Source organism: Xyrauchen texanus, chromosome 33 (genome assembly GCF_025860055.1).
Source record: "Xyrauchen texanus isolate HMW12.3.18 chromosome 33, RBS_HiC_50CHRs, whole genome shotgun sequence".
Classification (NCBI taxonomy): domain Eukaryota; kingdom Metazoa; phylum Chordata; class Actinopteri; order Cypriniformes; family Catostomidae; genus Xyrauchen; species Xyrauchen texanus.
Genome location: NC_068308.1, coordinates 26,109,552 through 26,136,568, shown reverse-complemented (window position 1 = coordinate 26,136,568; position 27,017 = coordinate 26,109,552). Strand labels below are relative to the sequence as shown.

At 35.7% G+C, this 27,017-nt stretch overlaps 3 protein-coding genes across 4 annotated transcripts in view; 2 read left to right on the top strand and 1 right to left on the bottom strand.

Moving 5' to 3' along the window:
* Positions 1 to 4,486, bottom strand: part of LOC127626960 (TANK-binding kinase 1-binding protein 1-like) — a 73,131-nt gene extending 68,645 nt beyond the window's left edge. The window contains exon 1 of the mRNA XM_052103123.1: positions 4,357 to 4,486. The gene's annotated coding sequence lies outside the window, so the exon portion shown is untranslated. The remainder of the gene's footprint in view (positions 1 to 4,356) is intronic.
* Positions 4,487 to 7,543: 3,057 nt separating this feature from the next.
* LOC127627095 (pyruvate dehydrogenase (acetyl-transferring) kinase isozyme 2, mitochondrial-like) lies at positions 7,544 to 14,282 on the top strand. Its single transcript, XM_052103340.1, has 11 exons — positions 7,544 to 7,775; positions 8,377 to 8,518; positions 10,027 to 10,098; positions 10,173 to 10,357; positions 10,441 to 10,530; positions 10,705 to 10,782; positions 11,072 to 11,148; positions 11,241 to 11,339; positions 11,476 to 11,586; positions 11,714 to 11,827; positions 12,832 to 14,282. The coding sequence occupies exons 1-11, from the start codon at positions 7,658 to 7,660 to the stop codon at positions 12,973 to 12,975; spliced, it is 1,230 nt and encodes a 409-aa protein (XP_051959300.1). The 5' UTR covers positions 7,544 to 7,657; the 3' UTR covers positions 12,976 to 14,282.
* Positions 14,283 to 18,078: 3,796 nt separating this feature from the next.
* On the top strand, positions 18,079 to 25,328 carry LOC127626788 (uncharacterized). 2 transcript variants are annotated; one of them, XM_052102822.1, is made up of 9 exons: positions 18,079 to 18,099; positions 19,257 to 19,290; positions 22,321 to 22,395; positions 22,489 to 22,554; positions 22,636 to 22,698; positions 22,888 to 22,957; positions 23,569 to 24,012; positions 24,141 to 24,236; positions 24,555 to 25,328. In XM_052102822.1, exons 2-9 carry the CDS (start codon positions 19,267 to 19,269, stop codon positions 24,956 to 24,958), a joined length of 1,242 nt encoding a protein of 413 aa, XP_051958782.1. In that variant the 5' UTR covers positions 18,079 to 18,099; positions 19,257 to 19,266; the 3' UTR covers positions 24,959 to 25,328. The 2 variants fall into 2 exon arrangements, with proteins under 2 accessions (XP_051958782.1, XP_051958783.1); XM_052102823.1 differs by lacking the exons at positions 18,079 to 18,099; positions 19,257 to 19,290 and adding an exon at positions 21,912 to 22,032 and having other exon boundaries at positions 24,555 to 25,324.
* The last annotated feature ends 1,689 nt before the right edge of the window (positions 25,329 to 27,017 follow it).

The following is a 27,017-nucleotide window of genomic DNA, read 5'->3' as shown; positions in this document are numbered from 1 at the left end:
AATTTAAATTAACTTAAACATCAATTCTTGAAAATGTAATCACATCTTTCTATCCATTTAAATTTACAAAATGTAAGTTTAATAAATCAATTTGAGTTGGGACAACATGAATATTTTTTGTGGTGTTAATGTAGCATTAATGAAACTGCGCAGGGGATTTCAATTTCACAGCATGATTTTCATGGACTGGATAGTGAGAGTAAATGTTCAAATGAACTGTGTATGTGTTTTTGTGCAAGATGAAAATACTGCAAATGAGAATACTTGTTAGTGTTTAATGTTTTGTTATGTTGAGATTTAGAAGAATTTCTGTAATGTTAAAGATTTAGAGTTAGATTTAGATTAACAATATGGTGAAGAGTGGAGCTTAAGCTTACAACGTGCTTCCAACCACCACATATTTAGCATGCTAACATTCACATTCACTACTTAGTGCACAACATTTTTTTTATAAATGTATTTAAGTTACACTGACACATCTAACTTTGTTGGGTTTACCCAATTACACTAGTTCTTTCTACACAACATTTTTGTGTTGAGATTACAAAGTAATTTTAAGTTAAGAAAACTAATTTCAAATACGTGGAACCACTGCCTACGTCTGAATCAAAAGCGCTATTTTTTGGTGTATAGTAAGCTGACTCACTGCCTACTGTATTCTGTACATAGGCAGCTACCTTCTAATAGTAACATCCTATCAGAGATGAAAACTCATAAGTGACTGATTTGGAACCATCTACATAAACAACAATTCATGTAGAGCAAATCTGCACGGGAGACTCATCTCATAATTGGTTCCAATAGAGTTTGACATTATGCTGCTAAGAAAACATTCAACATGTCAAGCACAGAGTGATGCACCTTCTTAGAATTTTTCAGTATTGTATTGTATGAGTACATTTATAATGAACATTTCTCTTGCTTCACCTGTATTTTTGAAACTATTTTTGACTGACCTCATCGCTATGAATTCTGGAGCTTCTTTTCTCATGTTGCCTTTGAATTTGGCCAAAAAAGGCATAATTAAGATGACTTATGTTTTGGAATAACCTTCCCATCTGGAGCACACCTATGAATCATGATTATCAGTTCATGGTGTTCTGAAGTAATTTTAAGTGTATTACAAGTGTGCATGCTGAAGTTCTTATCTCTGTATTATTCATAGCTCAGTGCACTGAATCCTACTGGGAAAGATCTTTACAGTGAAATGTTCCACTTTAATGAAATCTATTTTAATCCGCTATACAGCTTTAGGAACATTAATGCGATCACTTCATTGCATATGCAAGAAAATACTCCAAACAAATACATGTATATAAGAGAGGCAACAGTTCATTTTAGACATGCGGTCTAGTGATAAATGTTAAACTCAACAATATATGCATTTGAAAACTTTGAAAATTAGAAAAAGGTTAATCAAGGCCTGATGAGGACTTTCATTGAGACTAAGGTCTTTGATTACTCTTCACCACTGGGTCACACGAATAAGCCATTTCACTTCTTCTGCTGCACGATTAGGCATTTTAATTTCAAATGAATTAATGGTGAAAGTCAGAAATGTCCTAAATTATCTCAAATATGCCTAGCTTTTTTATCTGTTTAGCTCAATACTAAATTGGGCCATCTAAATGTATGAGTGTGCTGTGGTCACAACCTCCCAACTTCAGATTTGAAAAGGCTCTAAGAGTCCTTCTAGAGGAGACACCGGTGGCAAGGCTTTTCTACATTCACTTATGAATGACCCTCTTCTGATTTGCAGCCTTCTGATCTGTTTCTCCACCAATAAACTGGTATGAACTTACTGACTGACGGGTGGCAATTTTCTTTTATAGATGGATAGCAAAACAAAGAGAATTCTGAGCATACAATTATTCATGGAGGCTGGATTTGATATATTTTTTACAGGTTTATTTAATCATAAAAGTCATAAAAGGCAAAAATAAAAACATGAATCATAATTACATGTTGCAACAAAGAGCTATGTGACTGGAAATAGTCGAGTAGCTAACATGATTCACTTCCCAACGTCAGAGCCTTAAATTAGCTCTTGCAGACAGTCTCCCACCAAGAAAAAAGGTGGTGCTGCTAATTAAGTGCACAATAATCAAGTCAAGAGTCTAAATAGAGAGGAAAAGACAGGGGCAGTGCCTGTGAAACTAAAAAGTCCATCAATATTTATTTTCAAGGATTTTTTAAACAAAGTGACTATTTGCACTAAAGTGTAGGTGTAAACAGCACCTGCCACAAAGCGTGGACATTTGCACTCCAATAGTCTGGTGAAAACTGAGAAATTGAAGACAAACTGTGCCCCTAGTACTGCTGCAGTGGTGTGAGGCGTAATGTGGACATGGTTGTGCTTTTTTCAAAAGACAACCCATGTTTGATTCTGCCTTTGTTCCACTTTTTCCTATCCTATTTCCTGTCTCCACAATGAATCTGTAATAATACTTATAATAATAAATAAAAATTAGGTTCATTACCTTGATGGGACTTGGTCATGGTAAAGGTAATTGCATTAAACCCATGTTTTTATGTAATTAACCATGGTGTTACTTCAGTAATGTGGTGTTAATACAGTAACCATGTTTAATTATGTGGTTAATATGGTTTTACCAGCAAAAACAAAAAAAAAAAACATGGTTAGCCTATGGTTACTGTAGTAAAACCATGGAGTATTTTTTTGTAAGGAAAGGTAATGGTTAGGTTTAGGGGTAGGGGTTGGTGTAGTGTTTTTATTTTTTTTTACTCTAAATAAAAATAATAAACACACTGCAGTGATGCCTCTATATTGTATGTTAGTATTTAATTAGGAGTGCAAATAGCCTCTGCCATTTTAAAATCATGACAGTTTGCCATCCTACATTGCTTTTCAATATTCTATCCAACTGTGAAAGCATAATGCCTGTCAAGAGCACAAATCAAGTAAACCAAAGCTTGTCCAAAAGCATTATTTTGAGACTTTTGCAGATTGCAAATAGCAGTTTTGAACTGATACCTATGCCGACTTTACAGAAAACCGATGACGCCTTGAAATAAATGTGCAATCTATTATTACAGAAATCATTAAGTGCTTACAAAATGACAAATGATCAGGCAGCATCTATTGGATGTAGTAGCCTCACTCCACACTAATATGTTGCCTTACTCAAAAGCTGGCACTCTTACAGTACTTAATGGAAAACGTTTACTCTATTTCTATTCTGATACAAAAATCAATTTGGGATGGTTTTCAAAATATAAAGCTCAACCATTTCTGAGCATGCCATTCCTTTTCATCAAAACTCATTCTTTATAAAGCCACGTATTACAGAATGCGTGCATGGTTCAGCACCTGGAACTGTCCACTCCATCATTACAAATGACTGCATGCTAAAACCATAGCGACGATCTGGGCAAAATGTGTAGAACTCGAAACCTGTTTGTAGGATCTAACTGTATTTAGCACTTTAAAAAGGCGGTTTAACAGTTGGTTGTTATGAAATAATAGGTGCCAGTGTTGAACAATGCAACGGTTTGAAGCAATTGTTAATTGGGATTTCCTATTCACTTGACACATCTGTTCACTTGAATGCGGCTGTGCAGGTACTGTTTCTGTCTCATTACACAACACATCGAACCTGATAATGATGTCAATGATAGACCCCTATACTGTTTAGCTGTTTTACCACATTTTCCAACATATCAGATTTTAATTTTAACGTCATATGGTGAACCGAGTTCCTCTCTGTGATAGGCTAAATGGCAAAACTAAGCAATGGAATGTCATCTTTAACAAGGCTCTACAGTAAGGAAAAAAGTTATTTATATGTTGTACAGGACAAACCATTAGCTGCGTTATTTTTTTGTCATTGACTTGATAATCATTCTAATACATCAGATACTGACTGCTTGAAATAATTCTAAAAATATATTTAGCATGGTTGCATAATCTGGATCCTTGGCGTTTTCATATAATTTCCATTCGATTCGATGGATGTGTGGATTTATTAATTCAATTTGACGATTTACTTGCAGCAGCTGAGCAAATGCTGATGTCTCAACCATACGCGTCTCCTTTAAGACAGGCGTTTGTTTCAAAACTGCTCATATTTATTGTATTTACACTAACGAAGAGCTGCAATAAGGAGCTATACGAAAATAAGTAAATGTGCTGTCAAGGCATATTTTAGATGTAACGCTTCTCGTGTCGCTTTGCATTGCATACACGGACATTTGTAGAGCACTCTGTAAAACATGGCTGTGCGCTGTTTGCCACTGTATAGCCCATAATGATGTAGATGTAGCTCGCACGGCAATACTCCAACCATGCATGCCAATACATACATTCCATAAAAAATACAAGGTAAGAAAACTCACGGTGTTTCGTCAATCGGTCCTTTGCTGTCATGTCTTGAGTTAAGGGCCAGGCACAGCAGAAGTACTTGTTAATTGTATATGCCGGATCCCCGCTGTTCTCCGCTGCTGTTGTCGCTTCAGTTCTTCTCAACTGCGCTCAGTAAGAGAGATCAGAGAGTTTGCGCGCCTCTGCTGAAGATTCGTCTCTTGCTGCTACAAGCGTCACTGTTAGGAGGTCAACATGAACCATCACCAACAAAGACTGCGCAGGAATGCCTAGCCCTCATTTTCTGCTGAAACTGACGACTTCCTGGTTGTTTGGGGGCCCCAGAGGCTCTTATATAGTAATTTTGAAATAAACCTATTGCTGTCCCATCAAAAACTGTAAATAATGTCATCTGACCCAATTGAAAGAAGACATATACTTTGTTATTGAATCTCTAACCCTTTTACCAAAAAGTAGGCTATAGCACCTTTCAGAAAGGTGACTGTTTTTTAGTAAAGTATTCTGTTTGGGATCAGTTGGAATTGGACCAACAAGGACACTGTGCTGAAAAACAGTTCAAACAAATCCAAATGGCCTAGATTTAGATAAATATAAATAGATCGAAAAAGGACAGACACAGAAACATAATGCTACATCGTGTGTATGCTTCACAGAATCACAACATAAGAAATTTTTTGGCATTTATTTATATTTTATAATTAGGGCATCAGAGAGGCAGTACTATTGTAACTTTATCCATGGAAAACTTTGGAAACATTTAAAACAAGTAAAGGGTAACACTTTACAACAAGGTTCCCTTTGTTAACATTAGTTAACAACATTAGTTAACATGAAATAACAATGAACAATACTATTACAGCGTTTATTAATCTTAGTTGATGTTAATTTCAACAAATACTAATACATTTTTTAAATCAAAAGATGTGTTTGTTAACATTATATAATGCACTATGAACCTACATGAACTAACAATTAATAATTGTATTTGTATTAACTAATATTAACAAAAATGAATACATGCTGTAAAAATACATTGTTAAATGTTTGTTCATGATGCATTAACGTTAACAAATGGAACTTATTAAACGTATTAGAGGTCTGTCAGACCTCACACAGAACATTAGAGGAACAAGATTCTTCTCCAAGAGTCATCTGTTTTATCTAAATCTTCTGTCACATAAAATGGAACTGAAATGCTTAACTTTTAATATTTATCAGATGTTTATTTTTGCTTGTAGATTTTGGAATAAAAAGTTGGATTTAAAAGTACATTTCATATGGATTTGGAAATTCATTACAAATTCTGTTATCAGATAATACTTGATATCAAAACAGCTACTAAAGAGGAAAGACCTAAGAGTGAACATGACATTTGGCCTTTGTATTGAGCCGAATCGATCTGTATGCATAAAAGCTGTTCCATTCGGAAAGAGTGCAAACAGCACCAATGGCCCATGCCTGACCATAAAGGAAATTTCCACTGGGCATGTTTTCTTCTCCCCATGCCTCTAGGTCTTAATGGCTATACAATCACTAATGCACAGCACCGACAGAATGCTTTGGGGTTCACTTAATAGAGTTTATGGCAGTATGCTATAAGTTTTAATGTACAACATAGGACAAAAAGGGTAACATTAAAATCACAAATATATAGGTATATATAGGTTATTACATAATGACTGATGTAAAATAATTTAGCCTTTCATCAATTGTGGTGGAAGTTTTTTTTCCTCCTCCATGCATTTTATCTCGTGGCTTGTTGTGCGCATTACCAGAGACCTAGCGCATATAGAGGCTTCATGCTACTCTTCGTGGCACAACTCACCACGTGCCCTACCAAGAGCAAACCACATTATGATGACCACATGGAGGTTACCCCATGTGAATCTACCCTCACTAGCAACCGGGCCAATGTGGTTGCTTAGGAGACCTTGCTGGAGTCACTCAGCACACCCTGAATTCCAACTTGCGACTCCAGGGGTGGTAGTCAGCGTCTTTACTTGCTGAGCTACCCAGGCCCCGCCAATTGTGATGGAAGGTTAAAAAAATATTCCTACAATGACCACAAAGTGGTGCAGTTGAGCTCTGGGTGAGCGTGGAGATGTATGTTTTGAACATGGGAAAGAAACGTTCTATGCAATTATTTAATCATGGAATGAGCCACTACACGTTGACTTCTCTAGGCATCTATTGAAAGAAAACAATCATAAGTCCATGTCCATAATTATACTAAATGCATATGGAATCTGCTGTGTAATTTCCGAGGGTTTATTAATTTCTAAATACAGACAGTTATCATACATCTATGCTCATAAAATTGCCCATAAATATATCATAAAACATATTTATGACTTGCTTAGCTAACTGCAGGCTGGAAGGAGAGTGTAAAATATATATGACTGAGTTGCTTTTTATCGAGAGAAAAAAAAAGGCTTTGGTCTTTAACTTTTGAATGAGACATAATGTTCCCATCCATGCATACACCATTAAAAACATAAACACTTAGCTAGGAAAATTACTGCATGTGCACATTATGAATTTTCCCCACTCCTGAAAAAGATAATTGGTACAAGACAGTTTAAAAAAGGCTTTACTGAATTCCTGTCAACCCACACATGTGATATATGGCCATTCATATATTTGGGCATTTATGAATATATTTAAATTTCACTATGATTTCGGGAAATATTTGTTACAAATAAGAAAATTGACTTTTTATTTCAGTGAAACTATACATGCACATTCATGTTTTACATTTCTTGCCATATGCCTATATTTCTGCAAAGATAAAATGGTCTTGCTAAATTGATGGAAATCTAATAAACTATTCATTAAAATTAGAGAAAGGATTCAAACTGAATGGTCCACTGGTTGTAATTATGACAGTGTCAAATATAATATAGCCTTTAAAAACATAACCATGTCAACCAATTTTTCTGCCTTTAGCTTTCATGATTTAAATAATAGTCATAGTCACAGTTTGTGATGTAAAGAACATAATTCGTGACCGCAACACACACCGTATTCGAGGGTTAGGCTATAGCCTACACGTGCTTATGTCCCGAAAATGAATTATTATTTAGGCTCATGCGTAGCACGTTGCTCCGCCTCCACATGCTATTGGACGAATCTGGATTAGTAATAGAAAACTCGGATTCTGATTGGTCGTTGAGTGTACTCGGGAACAGATGGGCCTTACACCATCATATGAATCGCATTCATGCATTATAAACAACACAGCTATTGAAGAACTGGATTTCTGCATCTTTAGTTTGGCTATATCTGTTATATATCAGTGTTAACCCAGTCATCGAAATGAAGTTCGTCAGGTTTATTATGAAGAATGCTTCTTTGGCCAATGCGCCACAACACATCGAACGCTTTTCCAAATTTTCTCCTTCTCCACTATCAATGAAACAATTTCTCGATTTTGGTAAGTGCTTTTTCTCATATGTTATTTGTTCGTATATAGATTGTTTGCATTTCAATGATAAGCCCCAGCTAGCGTGTCTTGTGCATTCAGTTGAAATAATATATAATATCGTTTTATAATGGCTCTCCAGTCCATATTTTAATTATTATGCACTCTAGTATGTGGATGATTCTATACATGGATACAGATTTGCATTGTTTGTGCTCTTTGAGTCAGTCTGCCTGTGTTCAGACTGGTGCAGACATGATTTTACTGGTGGTGCTGCTGGTCAGCTCATACTGGCTGAGTGTTGCATCAGAGGCTAGCTGCAGGCGTCTTTGTTTTGGGACACTGCGATGTAGGCCTATCTATATGGACTATTTAATTGCATTAAGCATGAAGAATGTGGATGGATTTCAGTCGCGAGCATATCGTTCATTTTTATTTTTAACACGTGTCGTAGGTTTTGAAGGCACGGCATATATATATATATATATATATATATATATATATATATATATATATATATATATATATATATATATATATATATATATATATTCTTTCTTAAAAATAAATAAAATAAGACCTGAGAATAATTTTTAATGCCATCTCTGTCCAGGTTCTACCAACGCATGTGAGAAAACTTCATTTGTTTTCCTGAGACAAGAGTTGCCTGTACGTTTGTCAAACATCATGAAAGAAATCAACGTTCTCCCGAAAAGACTACTTACCACTTCTTCTGTGCAAATGGTTCAAAGCTGGTGAGTTATACAACATTATTAGGATACTGCATGTATAAACTAATCTATCTTGACTAGCGTTGTTGCAGCAACAAGAGATTTTTGTATTTAATAATTAAAAGGCGATTAGATGGCGTGTTGATAAGCTGGATATTTATAGCGAACTCCGTAAACACTCCGGTCTACTTGAGACGGGGCCAAACTTTTAATTGTGTAGAGCATGTGAACTTTGTCCTACATTCAGTCTGCGTCAGGGTGGGTGCTTTAGTTCTTCCAGGAGGGTCTCTGATGTGAACTATGTCCTTCTTTCACCACCTCTGCCCTCACGCGTCACATTTATCTTTGTTTGTGTGCTTTTTAAGAAAAGTGGAAACTTGGAAAAGTAGGCATAATCAAAACAAAACAGTCTGCCATGCAGAGTAGCCTATGCAAAGTGGCACATCCGTTTTACTGTTGTTTTTCATGGATTTAGCTCGGTTTTCTTTTTACAAACATGCCTTTACTAGTTTAATTTATTTGTCCCTAACATACCTTATTAATATGTAATTTATGGAAAGTATATATTTTGTGCTTTTTAGAATTATTTTTTAATGACATTACAAAGGTTTGTCTAGAAGAGAGAAGTTCAGCCAAAATTAAAATTAACTCATTTACTCACCCTCATGCCATTCCAGATGTGCATGACTTTGAAAACAAATGAAGATTTTTATAAGAATATTTCAGCTCTGTAGGTCCATACAATGCAAGTGAATGGTGATCAGACCTTTGAAGCTCCAAAAATAAAATAAAGGCAGCGTAAAAGTTATATTGTGTCTTCTTAAGTGATCCAGTTGGTGTGGGTGAAGAACAGAACTCCTTTTCCCCAGTACATCTTGACTGCAGTCTCCTTGGCGAACATGATTTCAATGACATTTCCTTTAGCACCTAGCATCTAGAGCTCTGCAAATGCATCAGGAAATGTAATCAAGCTTGAAATCATGATCATGCCTAGAGTATGGGTACATTTTATTTTTATAGTTTGGTATGTTCTCACCACTGGCGACCTGTCCAGGGTGTCCCCCGCCTTTCGCCCAATGTTAGCTGGGATAGGCTCCAGCCCCCCGCGACCCTGTACACAGGATAAGCGGTTGACAATGGATGGATGGATGGATGGTATGTTCTCACCCAAAACCAACTGGATCATTACTTTTATGATGACTTTATCTCTGTTTTGGAGCTTCAAAGTTTTGGCTACCATTCACTTGCATTCTTTGGACCTACAGAGATGAGATATTCTAAAAAAATCTTTGTTTGTGTTCAGCAGAAGAAAGAAAGTCATTCACATCTTAGATGGCATGAGGGTTGGTAAACGATGAGATAATTTTTATTTTGGGTGAATTATCCCTTTAAGAGATTCTGCTGTTTTAAAAAATATGGACAAACTTGCCTCCCCTGATGAATACAGTGATCAAACACCATTATATTTTGCCTTTATGAAATTCTAAATATACTGTAAATCCAAACCCTCATGTTTTTGTTTATTTGCTTAGGTATATTCAGAGTTTGATGGAGATCTTGGAATTCTTGGAGAAAAGTCCAGACGACCACAAAGTATTAGAAGAGTTAAGTTGAAAAAAAATTAGACAGGAGTATGTTTTGTCATTGCATAGTCTAACCGTCTTGAGTATCTACACAGGTTTGTGGATACTCTGGTCAACATCCGAAACAGACACAATGATGTCGTACCCACTATGGCTCAGGGTGTGATTGAATATAAAGAAGTCTTTGGTCAAGATTCAGTCACAAATCAAAATATTCAGTATTTCCTGGACCGGTTCTACATGAGCCGGATATCCATCAGAATGCTTATCAACCAGCACAGTAAGTACAACATTAAACCCAAATAATACCTAGAGTATTGTGCTTTTAAATTAGTTTTACTGACTTTGTTTTCACTGTTTTAGCTCTTGTCTTTGATGGTGCCACAAATCCAGTCCACCCTAATACCATTGGCTGTATAGACTCTCGTTGTCAGGTTGCAGAAGTTGTTAAAGGTATAGTATGCAAATAGATGTGCTTTCGATCTGGTGAAAACTTACACCAATCTAGCTTTATAATGGGTGTTTCTAGCAAACATTCAGCTCAAAATCAGTGACCCATTTGTTTAGTCAATACATTGTACTCTGGTATGTTTCTTAAAATATGATGTCATTACATTTTTCATGCAGATGCATATGAAAGTGCCAAGATGTTGTGTGATCAATATTACCTCAACTCTCCTGAGCTGTTACTTCAGGAACTCAACAGTAAGAACAATGTTCATGTTAAATACCTGCCTGTAAAATCCCAATATATAGGAGGGAGTAAGTTTATTTCATCTATTGTTTTGGTTTGTTTCATGCATATTTGTTCAGAGCAAAGCACTAGATCATTTATGTTTAGTAGCTAGGCTTCCTTAAAGGTGAAGTGTGTAATTTCTGCACTATCAGTGTCACCAAGGAGAACTGCAAAAATAATGACTACATTTCCCAAACACTCTCCCTATTTTCCACTGTTTGACATGACTTCTTTTGTATATTCTGTATTGTTTTACAGCTAATACCAGGAACCAGCCTATTTATTTAGTGTACGTGCCCTCCCATCTATACCATATGCTTTTTGAACTGTTCAAGGTGAGCTGGAGCCCATCTGATATTTTGTTCTGAAACAATGCTTTGCATTAGGGAAGCTGAATGTTGTCATGAAAATACGCCTCCTTTCTCAGAATGCTATGAGGGCAACCGTTGAAAATCATAAAGAAGGCAGCTATCTTCCACCTATCCAGGTTATGGTGGCAATAGGAGGAGAGGACCTTACTATAAAGGTGATTTGAACTTGAGCATTTGCATTGTAAACACATTTATTTTATGTTATTCTTCTCTTTTTACATTTTCTAGCTCAGGATTTTAAACTCAGAAAAGGATCCATGTGATTTAACAATGTCTTCTTTGTCATTGTAGATGAGTGACAGAGGTGGTGGAGTTCCATTCAGGAAGATGGAGAATCTTTTCAGTTACATGTACTCCACAGCACCAACTCCCCAGATGGATGAGAAGAAAAGGGCTCCCCTTGTGAGACAATCTTTCATCTTTAAATCCTTAATGATTTGTTAATTTGATTAATTGCAAATTAAATACAAACAGGATCACCAGGTTCATAGTTCCACTTTATATTATTAGCCACCTTTTGTCTCTGCAGGCTGGGTTCGGTTATGGGTTACCCATCTCCCGTCTCTATGCCAAGTACTTCCAGGGTGATCTCCAGCTCTACTCTATGGAGGGTCATGGTACTGATGCAGTCATTCACCTGAAGGTATGTTCAAAACCGGATCTTTGAAACACATTTTTACAGCGCATACAAGGCAGTACTGAATTGGTTTTACTCCAGGATTCCAACAGTCATGGAAGACCTGGCATAAATATATCCAGGAATTTGGAGTATTGTGATTTACAGGCCTTTAAAAGACAAAGACATTATAGAAAATTAATGGAAATAATGAATATATGCTCACTTAGCTCTTTATTAGGAACACTACATCTGCTTCAAAGTTCGACATGTTGTGCATTCTGAGATGCTATTCTGCTCACTACATTTTTAAAGAGAGGTTATCTTAGTTATCGTAACCTTTCTGTCAGCAGGAACCTGTCAGGCCATTCTCTTTTGACCTGTCTTATCAACAAGGCATTTCCATCTGTAGAACTACCGCTTACTGGATGTTTTTTGGCACCATTCTGAATAATTTCTAGAGACTGTCGTGCATGAAAATCCCAGGAGATCAGCAGTTACAGAAATACTCAAACAAGATCGTCTGGCACCAACAATCATGCCACGGTCAAAATCACTGAGAACACATTTTTTCCAATTCTGATGGGAGATGCACTTCTGCCACGCGATTGACTGATAAGATAATAGCATGAATAAATAGGTGTACAGGTGTTTCTAATAAAGTGTTAAGTGAGTCCATTCTGTATGAAATTAATTTTAAATCCTTATCCAGTAATCACAAATAGCTGGAAAACTCTGGATATTGTAGCTGGAATTGTGGGAGCCCTGTAATTCTAGTAGAGGTTTCTTTTAAACCTCTAACTATACGTATTTAACCTCTTCAATTAATTCAGTCAAAACTGCTTAACGTACAGACTCAATTTAAATTCTAATATAACATTTCATTTACACAAACCAAGGAATTCCTAAAACTTTAACACAGATTTGTTGCTGCCTTGCAAGTACTGCCATTTCCTTCAGGAAATCGAAAAAAATATTTTGCCTTGTGCCCTGAAAGATTACAACACTTTTTTATTTTTTATTTTTTTCAGGCATTATCAACTGATTCAGTGGAGAGGCTTCCAGTGTTTAATAAGACTGCTCGGCGGAACTATAAAGTCAGCCTGGGGGCAGATGATTGGTGTGTCCCCAGTCGAGAGCCACTGGACCTGGCTGTATTCCGGCTGGCAAAGTGAAAAGAACGCACCTGTGTGAAGCGTCTAGGAGGGATATTGGACACTTCCATGACCGGCATGAAGTGGGATCGACATGGTGGGTGTCCACATGGCCTTGACCCAACTCTTCACTCACTGTGAAGCAATATAGTCTCTCTGCAATACCGTAGTAGTCATATGCAATGGTTTTCATCCGCTACATGACTATATCATCTGCTTATTTGTTTAGAGAAATTAGACATTGGCGGTGTTACCTGCAGACCATAACAACTGATTTAAAATGGGGTTGCTAAATTGCCAAATTAATCTGCATTGAACTACTCTTTCTTCTATGGAAATACTGTGACAAAAAAGCTCCAGATGTGAAGTAGTGTGCCGTAGAGTGACATTCTATGGCAGTTCTGCACACTGTTTTGGAGGAAAGGGGATTGACCCTCTTGACTAGATATAGGAACCAGCATGCAACAACATGCTTCTGCTTAGGAACTAAAAAGCACTTCTAGATCCGAAATAAAGGGCCAAGAAAGGATGATAAACATCAATATGCAACCCATGATGGATCATAATGTACATTAGTATAACACTGAAGTCAGTATCTATCATAATTAAATACCTACATTACCATGATTGGTAATGTAGAAGTATTCTTTCTTAGAATAGCCAAAAGCTGAGAAAAATATGTGATGGCCATATTTGTGATGCCATTGTACTTAGTATGTCAATCTGTGGCCAAAAAAGTTAATATAATCTTTGGTTTTGTACTCATACTTTACATTCAATGTGTAAGGCGTTAGAAAGTGTTCACAGATTTAAACATGTTTATAGCCAGTAAGAATGTACTGTAACAACAATCTCTTTTTTGGAACTTGAGAAAAGCATAACCCTTATGTGCTGAGCATTGTTTTGTGCATGTTTACTGTAAAACATGCTAAAGTATTTTAGATACCTCATTAAGGAAAGTTAGTTTGCTCAAAGACCTTTCTCAGCAGTTGCCTTCTTCAGTTTTGTGGGCTTTTGTCCACTTTGTGGTATTTTTGCTCTCTGCAAATACTATACAAAGTGTAGGTGCAATAAATTAAAGCTTTTGATATAGTTTGTTCTAAGTCATTTTAAGCCTTTTCTTTTGGCAGCTTACCTGCTGTAGTACATCAGCTTCTGCTTTGAAATAGCACCATTAAACCTTATACGTATGGACCATTTTATATGTATTATTGTCTGTTTTGTTTTTGTCTGATGCTAGCCCTGAAAATAAAAAAAATGTAAATATTTTTGTATGTTTTCCATATAAAGCAATTTATGTATATAGAATGGAAATAAACACATTTTTAAATACATTTTCACTGTGGAGTGACTTTTTACCTTTGCCAATTGTGTCCCAACCACTTCTTCTCGAATATTATAAACAGCAACTTAAACAACACACACACTCTTTTGTAGAGAGACTGACAAACCCCCCAAGCCAGATTCCCAGTGAAATGCTCTCAGACAGCAAGTGCAATGAGTTTGCTTCTTTCTTCTCTGAAAAAATCAATAATATCAGAAAGGTGATTAGCACATCCTTGAGTTGTGCTGGGGTCAGACAAATCAAACCACAACCTGAGAAAGTAGTTACTATGTCTGATTTCAAAGAAATTGATGGCAAAATCTTGGAAGAAACCATACAGCACCTTAAAACATCAACCTGCGCCCTTGATGCACTTCCCACATCTTTTTTCAAAAGTGTGTTCAACTGTTTAGAAGCAGATCTCCTAGAAGTGATAAACTCTTCACTTCACTCTGGGAGTTTTCCAAACTCCCTGAAAACTGCAGTTGTCAAGCCCCTCTTGAAAAAGAGCAATCTGGATAAGACCATATTAAGCAACTATAGACCGATCTCAAATCTTCCTTTCATAGGCAAGATCATTGAAAAAGTTGTCTTCAATCAGCTGAACAAATTCTTGAACTCAAATAGATACTTTGACAATTTTCAATCTGGTTTCCGATCGCATCACAGCACAGAGACAGCGCTCATAAAGATAATAAACGATATTTGCTTAAATACTGATACAGGCAAATTATCAGTACTGGTACTACTTGACCTCAGTGCTGCATTTGACACTGTCGATCACAACATACTTCTTGACAGGCTGGAAAACTGGGTGGGGCTTTCTGGGATGGTCCTAAAATGGTTCAGGTCATACTTAGAAGGGAGAGGTTATTATGTGAGTATAGGAGACCATAAGTCTGAGTGGACATCCATGACATGCGGTGTCCCTCAAGGCTCAATTCTTGCGCCACTCCTGTTCAACCTGTATATGCTCCCAATGAGCCAAATAATGAGAAAGAACCAAATTGCTTACCACAGCTATGCAGACGACACATAGATCTACTTAGCCCTATCACCTAATGATTACAGCCCCATTGACTCCCTGTGCCAATGCATTGATGAAGTTAACAGTTGGATGTGCCAAAACTTTCTTCGGTTAAACAAAGACAAAACTGAAGTCATTGTGTTTGGAAACAAAGATGACGTTCTCAAGGTGAATGCATACCTTGAGGCTAGGGGTCAAACAACTAAAAATCAAGTCAGTGTCTCTACAGTCAGACCTTAGTTTCAGTAGTCATGTCAAAGCAATAACTAAATCAGCATACTATCATCTGAAAAATATTGCAAGAATTAGATGCTTTGTTTCCAGTCAAGACCTAGAGAAACTTGTGCATGCTTTCATCACCAGCAGGGTGGATTATTGTAATGGACTCCTCACTGGCCTTCCCAAAAAGACCATAAGACAGTTGCAGCTCATACAGAACGCTGCTGCCAGGATTCTGAGCAGAACCAGAAAATATGAACATATCACACCAGTCCTCAGGTCTTTACACTGGCTCCCAGTTACATTTAGGATTGATTTTAAAGTATTATTACTGGTATATAAATCACTCAATGGGCTAGGGCCTCAATATATTGCAGATATGCTCACTGAATATAAACCCAACAGATCACTCAGATAATTAGGATCACATCAGCTAGAAATACCAAGGGTTCACTCTAAGCAAGGAGAGTCTGCTTTTAGCTTTTATGCCAGCCGCAGCTGGAACCAGCTTCCAGAAGAGATCAGATGTGCTCCTACAGTAGTCACATTCAAATTCTGACTCAAAACACATCTGTTTAGCTGTGCATTTACTGAATGAGCAGTGTGCCACTGTGTGTCCGACTGTTTGTACTGTATTTTATTTTATTCTAAACTGTTTCAATTATTCTTATTTTTTTATTCTTATTTTAATCTCTTCTATGTAAAACACTTTGAATTACCATTGTGTATGAAATGTGCTATATAAATAAACTTGCCTTGCCTTGCCTTGCCTTTTTGGAATAAGAAAAAATAAGAAACATCTCCAGTTCTTTTGCAGGAGTTTACATTTATTTTGTGTGAGTTATAATCAGTGGCGGTCAAGCATTGGAGCTTGTTATTTATTATGTTAAGATGAGTGCTCGTTGAGTCTTTTATCAGTGGCGTTGAGCAACAACTAATGTACAGATGCAATCTTCATTTATTAAATTATAAGGTTAAATAAAGTTGGATTATAATTTTTACCCCACGTGTGGCGTTGTTTTTAAAATAATCAAAACTTCCATTATTGTAATTTATTTTCATGCAAACGATGTTGCTCCATCAATTTTATATAAATAGAAATACATTTTTTCAATCTTAATACACTTTGTGACCAGAAAAAAAGCACATTTTCTTTAAGGTATGCCTTTAACCCTGTTGTACCATATTTATTTTTTGTAATATTTATTGGAGCCATAATTTGGTCATGGAAAATTATCATTTATCAAACCAGTAAAAGATTACTTGGCAATATCTCTGCTAATATTCATTATAATTCATATGTATATTCATATGCAAGTTTTGCAACTTTGTGATGTCCACCATTATTTTGTTTTTAAAACAAAGTGACACAAGTTACTGCAGTACATGTTGATTCTTTGCCAAGTAAGACAAAGGTTACATTTCATGGTAAGCAACACCCTGTTTCAGTTAACAGGTTGCATGGAAAGTGACATCTCACAGGGCAACAATGAGAGGCATGAATGGAAAAACAAGCCTGGGAAGAAATAAATAGGGCAAATATACTTCAAACAAATCTGAATCTAATGAACCATAAACATGTCAAATCTGTCCTTCAGCACCTGGAGTTTGATGGAACAAAATGATGATGATGATTATTATTTAGCTAAATATGAGGATAAAATCAGTATCACCGTATATCTCTAGAGACTGTTATGTTCCTGCTAGTTTAATTTTGAAAAGGGCTTCTCAAGTACTGCTTGATAAACAAGTGCTTGTTTTGAAAGACAGCTCCCCTTACAATATATCATATTCCATGAAACACATGCTACTTGGTACTCCGTATAAGGTTAGATGTATTGCTTGTTTATGCCCATAATATCCACTGTGTATCTGGCTTCTGAATTAAACATGCAGTGCACAAAAAAATTTAAATTTTCATTATCTAATTATTTGTTTCTTTTTAAACAATCATGGGAAATTCCTGCCCATTTTCAATAAAATGTGTGGACAGTGTTGTTTTTGTCATGCATTTTTGTATATCTACATTTTACCAATAAAAAAATAAAATAAAATAAAAAAAATCAAACCAGATGGCATCTGCAGACAAATAATGCTAGATCTTTTCTAAGACCTAACTTAACATTTTCAGTCATTTCTGAAATACCTTTTAACCACATAGTCCAAAGCTAATATTTAGTGGATGAATGAACTTCAAGTATAACTACAGTACTTGAAGTACTTAAATACCTAAAGTATATGCATTGTTTTTATAATTTCAAACCAAACACATGATATATTAAAAATGTGACTTGAAAAGTATGGTTGATCTCCTATTCTTTAAAATAAATGTCATTTAGCTTTATAACATACATCTGAATGTGATTCTAAAGTGTCCAAACACTTTATTGGAGGCGGCACTTTGTTTTCAATATAAACACAAGTGTATGTTGAAGACTGAATATTTACCCAAGCATTAAAAAGAGACTCAAGCAGTACTGTGCAGATGGCTTCCATCCATCAGAGTGCAATGCTACGCAGCTGTTAAAGGCCCCTGTGTGCAGAGCCGCTCATGTGCTAGAATCTACAGTGATGTGTGAGTATAGCAATGACAAACCATATGTAGCCAGTTCCAGGAATCATGATAGGAAAAGTACAGCCCTCATAGCAGGCCATAAATGATGGCGTGTACATGTTTGTCTGCGGGTGAATGGAGATGAGGGGGGTCATTGTGTGGGGGGTGAGCACGGGGTTTGTAATGTATGCAAACATCTAATCTGTTTGTCAGGGCTGCTGTTCTCTTTCTGGCAAGTCTGTCATTCCCAAGGGCTGTTTACTGAACTCTCCTGCTTATGTAATAAGGCTGGTGCCCGTGTTGCACATCAAAACAAGAACATAGTTTTCCTGGGTGGACTTTTGCTCTGATTGTAATGGTCTTATCTAATCATGCAATCGACTGCTCTTTGTTTTTTTTTGACAGTGAATGCTGAGATTGCTGCCAAATGACTTAATACTGTACCAAACCATGTGTGGCATTAGAATGTTTGACTGACTTTCTTCTTTAAACAGAACACAAAATTAGATATAATGTGTTTGTCTCAGTCACCATTCATGTTCATTGCATATTTTTATCTTACAATGAAAGTGAATAGTGACTGAGGCTGTAATTCTCCCTAACATCTTTTGTGTTCCATGGACGAAAGAAATTCATACAGGTTTGGAACAATATGTGGGTGAGAAAATATTTACAGAATTCCATTCATTTTTGGGTGAACTATCCCTTTTAGTAATGTGAGTCAAAAACACAATGTCCTACTGACTACTATTCAATTCTTACACCAAGATCAGACAAAGGTGGATTACATTTAATCTGGGAGGGTTGAAGCTACTTAATGAGGTGTCAATAAAGCTTTTAACTCATATTACTCATTATTCATACAGATTAGGCTACACATTAAACCAGTTTTATTCCACCATTTCTGTACATAACCAGTGTTTCATTAGAATGTTTATAGAAGTACATCAAAGTGTATATGGCATTATCTCTTTCCAGATTTGTAATGTATGTTCTTTAATTCCTGTCCAGCAAATTTATTCTAGCCCAATTTTGTGAAATATGTTAGAGGTCACCACCTTGTGGTTGTGATTCGTTACTGCAGATACTTTTTTGAAGGCCATATAGAAATTTACTTCACTATCCATTTTTTAAAAACTATTTCCTACAACTATGTATGCTTTATTATGACCCTTTAGATCTCCATGAATGTCCAGAAATTTCTACCACCAGGTAATTTTGAACCCATTTTTGCCTTGTTTTCAAATTGCATTGCTTCTCTCTATGAGAAAATAATCCCATTCATTCTGTTATAATATTAATTTACACTTACAAATCAAACACCAATAGCAGACCATATTTAATTAGCTATTTAAGATATTTTGACAATTTTTTTTGGCACAAAAAAGGAGTTCAACTTCTACTATGTACAGTCTTTGTCACTACTCTGCTGATAATGCAAGAAATGTTTTTGGCACTAACCATTGACTTGTCATGTGGTTTCTGAATGATGCTTGCAAAGGCAAAATCTATAACAGTCAAGTTATGTGTTATAATACAATTTGAGAGTATCTTACTGTTGGATCATTAACTAAATACTGGTCAATCAGTAAAAGCAATTAAACTTTTCTTAATCTTCAATAAAATCTCAGATTGGTGTGAAATATCGCCCTTTAAATTTGACCTTGAACCTGTTTCAACCTTATTTCAATATCAAAATTGTGACAATTAGCAGGCTAATTCTTGACTGAGTATTAAGCAACGCATGATACCACAGATCTTTAATCAACAATAAGCTTCTTGTAAACATGGAAATATCAAGGTCAAGGGCAAGTTTATTTATATAGCACCTTAAAAGCACCATAAGTGCTAACAAAGGCTGCTGTAAAACAGTCATAAAATAACACATCCCCCTACACTAAAAACCATTAATGAAATAACATTTAAAATAAATTAAATACAAATATAAGAAAAAAATAAATATCAACATAATACAAAGCGTCACCAGACAGGGGGAAAAAAAAAAATAAGTATGTTTTAAGAGATGATTTAAATATAGATAGAGTAGTGGATGTTCTAATAAAAAGAGGTAGGGTGTTCCAGAGCTTTGGAGCCTGAACTGAAAAGGCCCTATCACCTTTGGTTTTTAAGCGTGACTTTGGAACAGTCAATAGCAGCTGAGAGGAGGATCTGAGCATTCTCTGAGAAGAGTAGGGATGAAGAGGATCAGAAATATAAGCAGGAGAAAGTCCATGCAGTGCTTTAAAGAAAAATACAAAAATCTTAAAATCAACTCTGAATTGAACAGGTAACCAATGAAGTGATCCTAACACAGACATAATATGCTCCCTCTTTTTTGTCCCAGTCAAAAAACGGGCTGCGGCATTCTGTACCAGCTGTAGACGTGAGAGTGAGGACTGGTTTATTTCCGGCATACAGAGCATTACAGTAGTCCATCCTGTTTGAGATAAATGCATGAATGATGGTCTCCAAATCATTAAAAATAAGAAAACGTTTAAGCTTGTGAAGCCCCTTAAGCTGAAAAAACTGTCTCTGACTATAGAATTTATTTGTTTATCAAATTTAAATTCAGAATCAAAAATAACCCCCAGGTTTCTAACATGGTCACAAGTATTTTCTTGAAAGGGACCCAGGAAGGGCTAAATTTTTCTAACTGCTGTGGGGGGCCAAACATAATGACTTCAGTCTTTTTGTGGTTCAACTGGAGGAAATTATCATCCATCCAGCCTTTAATGTCCTTTAAACATGATAATAAGGTGGAGACTGAATCCAAACCCGTTTTAAGAGAAAAATAAAGCTAGGTATCGTCAGCATAGATATGATAGATATGACCTTATGATACTCAAAAATATAATGGAGAGGGAGCATGTATAAAGAAAATAATGTTGGACCCAGAACACAGCCCTGAGGCACCCTGCAGGTAATGGGTGCTGTACTCTATGAAAAGTCACCGAGTTCCACCGAAAAACTCCTATTAGTGAAATAAGACAGAAACCACTCTAATGCAGCATTACGGATACCGACCTCAAGATTTAACCTATTTAGAAGGATACGATGATTCACAGTATCAAAGGCTGCACTTAAATCCAGCAATACCAGGATGGCACAGTTACCAGAGTCTACAGATAGTAAAAGGTTATTTACTACTCTTAGAATTGCAGACTCAGCACTGTGTTTAGCTCTGAAGCCTGACTGAAAATGATCCAGAATATCATTTGAAATTAAATAAGGAGATAGCTGGTTAAAAAAACCCTCTCCAATACTTTAGACAAAAATGGCAATTTTGAGATGGGTCTATAGTTGTTGGGGTCAGAAGGATCAAGATTAGGTTTTTTGTGTAAAGGCTGGACCATAGCATGTTTAAAGCAGGATGGAACAATACTTTTCTGTAAGGAGCCATTAATAATAGAGAGCACAGTAGGTGGAACAGAATCCAGTACCACCTTGAACAACTTTGTAGGAATAACGTCAAGAGAGCAGGTGGCTGATTTAATGCTAGAAATAATGTCTTATAGAGTGAAGATTAGAAAAGCAGGAAGGACTAGTATTAGAATATTAGAAATTCTGGTGTAACTTCGAAGAAATCTTGGATTTAAAGCCATTGATTTTATTTATAAAGAAGCTACAAAACTTCCCACATGACTCTAAACTTGGATCTGGACCAGCTGCACTAGTAGGATTTAACACAGAATTTAAAGTAGAAAATGTGTTTTTATACATATTTTTTTGCTGACATCATGAGCTCAAAAACTGCCTGTGGCAAATTTTCATGTGCATGTTAGCACCTTATTTGTGAACAGTCACCAGAATCTCATGTAAGAGAATATTGGTGTGAAAGTCAAAACAGTAACTTCCTTTTGCACAGCAATACCGTCCACCCATAGTATGAAGCTGTATATAAACTCTATCCTAGTTGACTTGCATAACGTGTAGAGATATACTCTCTGTGAAAAGGTAAGCTTCAACTACCTATAATTTTTTATGAAAAAAAAAAAAAAAGAATAAAATGAATAATAATAATAATAATAAAAAAGATTGCACACATCAAATCAATTGCACATTAGAAACTTAATTAGCTGTAAACCTCAAGAGCATAACTTAAAATTTGCTTAGGCTCCTAATAGCAAATCCAACTATATTCAAATTAGAAACACATACTTAAGAATTATTTATTTAACTTTATAAAATTGTGAAGATGGATAATGCAATGTCTAATGCATTTTTATTTACTCTCACCTTTAGATGGTCGGCTTTTGCATCCAGGTGTTGGCCGTGCTGTTTGCCTGTGCAGCTGGCACAGAGAATAGAGATGTTTCAGTAAGAATGATCCACTTGGTTAATATCATAACATTTCTGAATTGTGCAAAAATAGCATAGAGCATGTTATTTCATGATTACATTATCTTCCAGAACACATTTAGAGCTTGGAATACGGGTGACCAGCCTTTACCGGAGCAGCTTGCTTTTGTGTATAAGGTAATAGTACAATTAATCTGCTCATGTATCTTTCTATAAGTGATGTGAGCATTGTGTTTCTTTCTCTGTTTGTTTATTTAGGAGATGGAAAACTTAAAACATGAACAAACATTAATGAAACAAAAGCAAGAATCCATTAGCCAGGTAACATTAAAGCTCTCTTTATGTCTCTTTGCTTGTTGAATGAAAAATCCTGAGTATAATAACGATATTCTAATCAGTCACACCTGACCTTGTTGGACACATGATAGGCTTTAAGTATACTATAGTAAAACACAAGTAAATAGTGTGGCATACTGTGTTTTAGTATATCGTATCCTTGTTTTGTTATAGGCATTACCGCACTGTTCACAGACTCCTGTTGATACAGATATGGAGATGAATTTAACATCACTACAAAGTGGTCAGTCTGTTTTTTTTATTTTTATGATTTCTTTATGGTGTAGAAAGAAAATATTTATGAATGTAGCTACAGTGGCCACTTAAGCCACACTTAAAAATGCAATAATGTCATTACATTAGATAACAAAATATCAAACCAAGTGGCATGCATTTAAAAAGAAGAGAAACATTTCACAAAAATAAGCTTGTTACATTTTAAATGATATACTGTTCAAAATGAAGACAAATCTGGTTGTTAGACTTAGTGAAACATGTCCACATTAAGTGTACTTCATACATCCTCTAGTCTAAAATGACCTTCGGACCACCTGGCTAAAAGTAATTAAAGTAAAGAAAAGTAAAAAAAAAAAAAAAAAAAAAAGCTAGCATAATTTGTTTGTAGATGCCAATTTATTTTATATATATTTTTTATCCATGCAATGAAATCCATACATTTTATGTGTGATTTAAGTGTCCAAATACATTTGGAGACATTTTAAAACTGACAAAGTAATGGATGCATTGATAATCTGTATATAAATCAATGAGTAAATGATTAAGAATGTGAGGGCATGAATGAATTAATGATATCTGATACTTGAGTGAGGGTATTCTGCTTTTTGGCTTGGATAGGCAGCAGTCAACTGCTATATACTCTCGCCCAGTATGGAGATGAAGGCTCTGGTGAGGAAGACAGTGATGAGAGTTCTGACCCCTGCTATCACTATACCGTGCTGGACCAGTCCTGGAGAGCCACTAACTATAGCACCAAGAATGTTGCTTGTGACCGTCGTGTACTGTGGAAGGGCTGGTACCGTCTCTTCTACCGTGGAAAAAGCATCCAGATGCCTGAGCTGTGTGTCAAGAAAGACATGTGCGGTACGCACGCTCCATTGTGGCTTGTTGGTGGGCACCCACGGATACGAGATGGAGTGGTCACCCGCAAAGTTTGTGGAAACTGGAAAAACAAATGCTGTATGTTCAAATCTCCTCCCATTCAAGTAAAAGCATGCAGGGGAAATTACTACGTCTACAAGTTTGTTAAGCCAGGAGCATGCCATTTGGCGTACTGTGCAGGTAAGATAAGATAGGCTCAAGTCTTTCAGAAATATTCAAGATATTTTGAAGTCATAATTTTTTGCTGGGTGCGCATATCAACTGTTGCACACCCATCTTTTTTTTTTTGTTTCTTTTTTTTTTTTTAGACATTAACACCCTTGTGTGTGGAAAATGCAAAAGAAGTGAGTCTTGTATCAGCAGAGACAAAATCACCTGGATGTGTAAGAAAAACAAAATAAGAGGTAATTTGTTTCACTATATAAATAATTAATTTCAGGAGCATAGTAAATTCAGTCCTTAAAGAGATATTTCACTAAAAATGTTTAAATGATTTACTCACCCTTATGTGGTTCCAAACCCATATGACTTTATTTCTTCAGTTGAACACGAAAGGATATGTTAGAGAGAATGTTAGGGACTTACAGCTTCAGTCACCATTCACTTTAATTGTATGGAAAAAAAGAGCAGCATCAACATTCTTTACTGTTATGTAGATTCTTCAGTACTTAATCTACCTTTTAATGAAAATTAATTGTGCATTTTCTATTGCTGATTTGCAGTGAAAGCAAATGTCCATTTTTTCGCCTCCTACCCGGCCCACATCTCAGGAAAAGTGAACAAGATTGTGTACAGAAAAGTCTATGTGAATCAAGGCGGGGCTTTCAACAGTCGCACCGGGACATTCATAGCTCCAGTTTCAGGTGTCTACCAATTCTTCTTCTCCACACAGACTGGGGGTAGCGGGGTGACGGACCTGTGGCTTGTTGTAAACGGTTACTGGGTAGCTGTGTCCCATAGCAATATTCAGGGCCCAAACTCGGTTGGGAATCTATCAACATACATGACGACTCTGCGCAAGGGTGCTATGGTTTATGTGACCCATAACCATGGTCGTTCTTGGGCCAACGCTTCATCCAACACCATCATTTTTGGGGGTTCATTACTTATGGTGAGAAAAATCTAAGAAAATGCCAATTCAAAATAGAGTGGAAGTATGAACATTTATAGTTTAAGAGGCCACTTTAGCAGTACAGCTAGATGTAGGTATGACTTTATATGTTACAACTGCAGTAAAACATGTTGTACTAATTCTACTATTCATTGTTTTGTTTGTTTTGATGGATGCATACTGCATAAAGTTTAATTTCTAAAGCTTATCTTCTCTTTGAAACCTCCAACTTAAATTTTTAAGGTATTTTATTGTCCTTTTTTTAAACATGATTTTCTATTAAATTATTATTATTATTATATTAAAATAATCTATTAAACTGTAAAGAGAACTGTAATGGTTAATTAAATGGCTTCGGTGCAGGTGTCATATTATTAACTGCAACTTCTATTGTTTAAGTATTTTATTATTGTCATGTGTATATTTAAAAAAATATGTGATATTATTATTATTATTATTATTATTATAAACTAAAAATACTGTGGTGGGTTTTACTTTAAAAAATAAATCTAGGAAACAACTTCCATGTAGAAACTGCTAGTAAATTTAACATAACATATTTTCAAGCAAAGGCTACAAGCAATTCTTGATGGCTTCAATTAGAAATTATCAAGAAAAGATTACTTTCCAATAGTTTGTTTCAAGTAAACTTTACATTTTAATATTTTTAATGTATTTAACTGAGTTTTAAATACACTTAGTCATGAACCACACTACACATAGAAGCCATCCACAGGGAAGCTAAATGCATGCTATGTAGTCTATTAGACTACATAACCTTGATTTAATGGTGATAGAAACAAAATCCTGAGCTGTGATGCAGGCCTCAACACTCGGTGCACTAAACACAATGATGGTATCAATCAACAGATAATTTTTTTGATCATGAATGATGGGTAATTCTGAGAAAAAATTTACTTCAGACTTTACAAAACAACAAAATCAACAATAAAAACTGTATAACAGTTGCAATATAAGTATAATCAACTTGCAAACAGTGAAACCATGCAAGCTCATTAATTTTTCAAGTGCATACTGGGAACACCAGCTTTGAAAAGTTAATCAAAATGCAAATAAATATGTTTTTAAGGTTTTCTATGTTAGGATTGGTAAATTGGGACACATTGTAAACAATCATAAATGATACATATAAGCTAGAGCATTCAATTTTGAATTAATATTTGAATTATGTAAAAATTTTGAATTTACTTAATATTTCCAAGTTCACACTTTAACTTACTCTGTTCAATGTAGAAAGTACTTAAAGCTACACTATGTAACTTTTGGCCCTCTAGCTGTTAAAAAATAAAACTGCATGTGTCTTGTGGAAGAGCATTGTTCTGGTAATGATGCAAGTTGTATTTCGGCTCTACTCTTCTGCATGGATTCATGTGATTTGGTGTACACAGGGATACAGGACATCTTATTAGAGTGAACGGACAAATAAATAACAAAAGCAAGGAAAAGACGGATATCCGAAAACATGTCATCTGAGCAGATAAGTGCCATACCATATGCTGTTGAGTTTACTTATTGAAAACATTGATGTTTTGAAATAAATTACTTTACAAAATGTAGGCAATGTTCGTTAACATTAGACATAACGATTGCTAGTCTGATAAGGTCAAACTTTGTGAAGTTTTTATAACGGCAGGATATTCTGGCCAAATAGACCACAGTAGTAACTAATTTATAGATTGTCATTGTTACCAACCAGTGGTCAACATCATTTCAAGACTCACGTGTCCTTGGCAAGCCTAGAACTAAAGGAGTTATTTTATATAAATGATTGCCGTTATAAAGAAAAATACACGCGTGTGCTAGCAAGTGAAAGGTTCTGCACCAATTACAGTATAATTATTGTATTTCACTACACACACAGACATATGTGTGTGTGATTAACAACTATACATCCCTTTTTGCTTGTAGACTCTGCTCTGTTCGGCGTTTCTTTGTTTGTACAACCGGTTTGCAGCTTTTAATGATCCATGGTACATTTTTCTCGTTTGTTGTGACGACAAACTTTCAGCTTCATGTTACTCCCACAGCATACAAACGCTACAGTAGCCAGAGC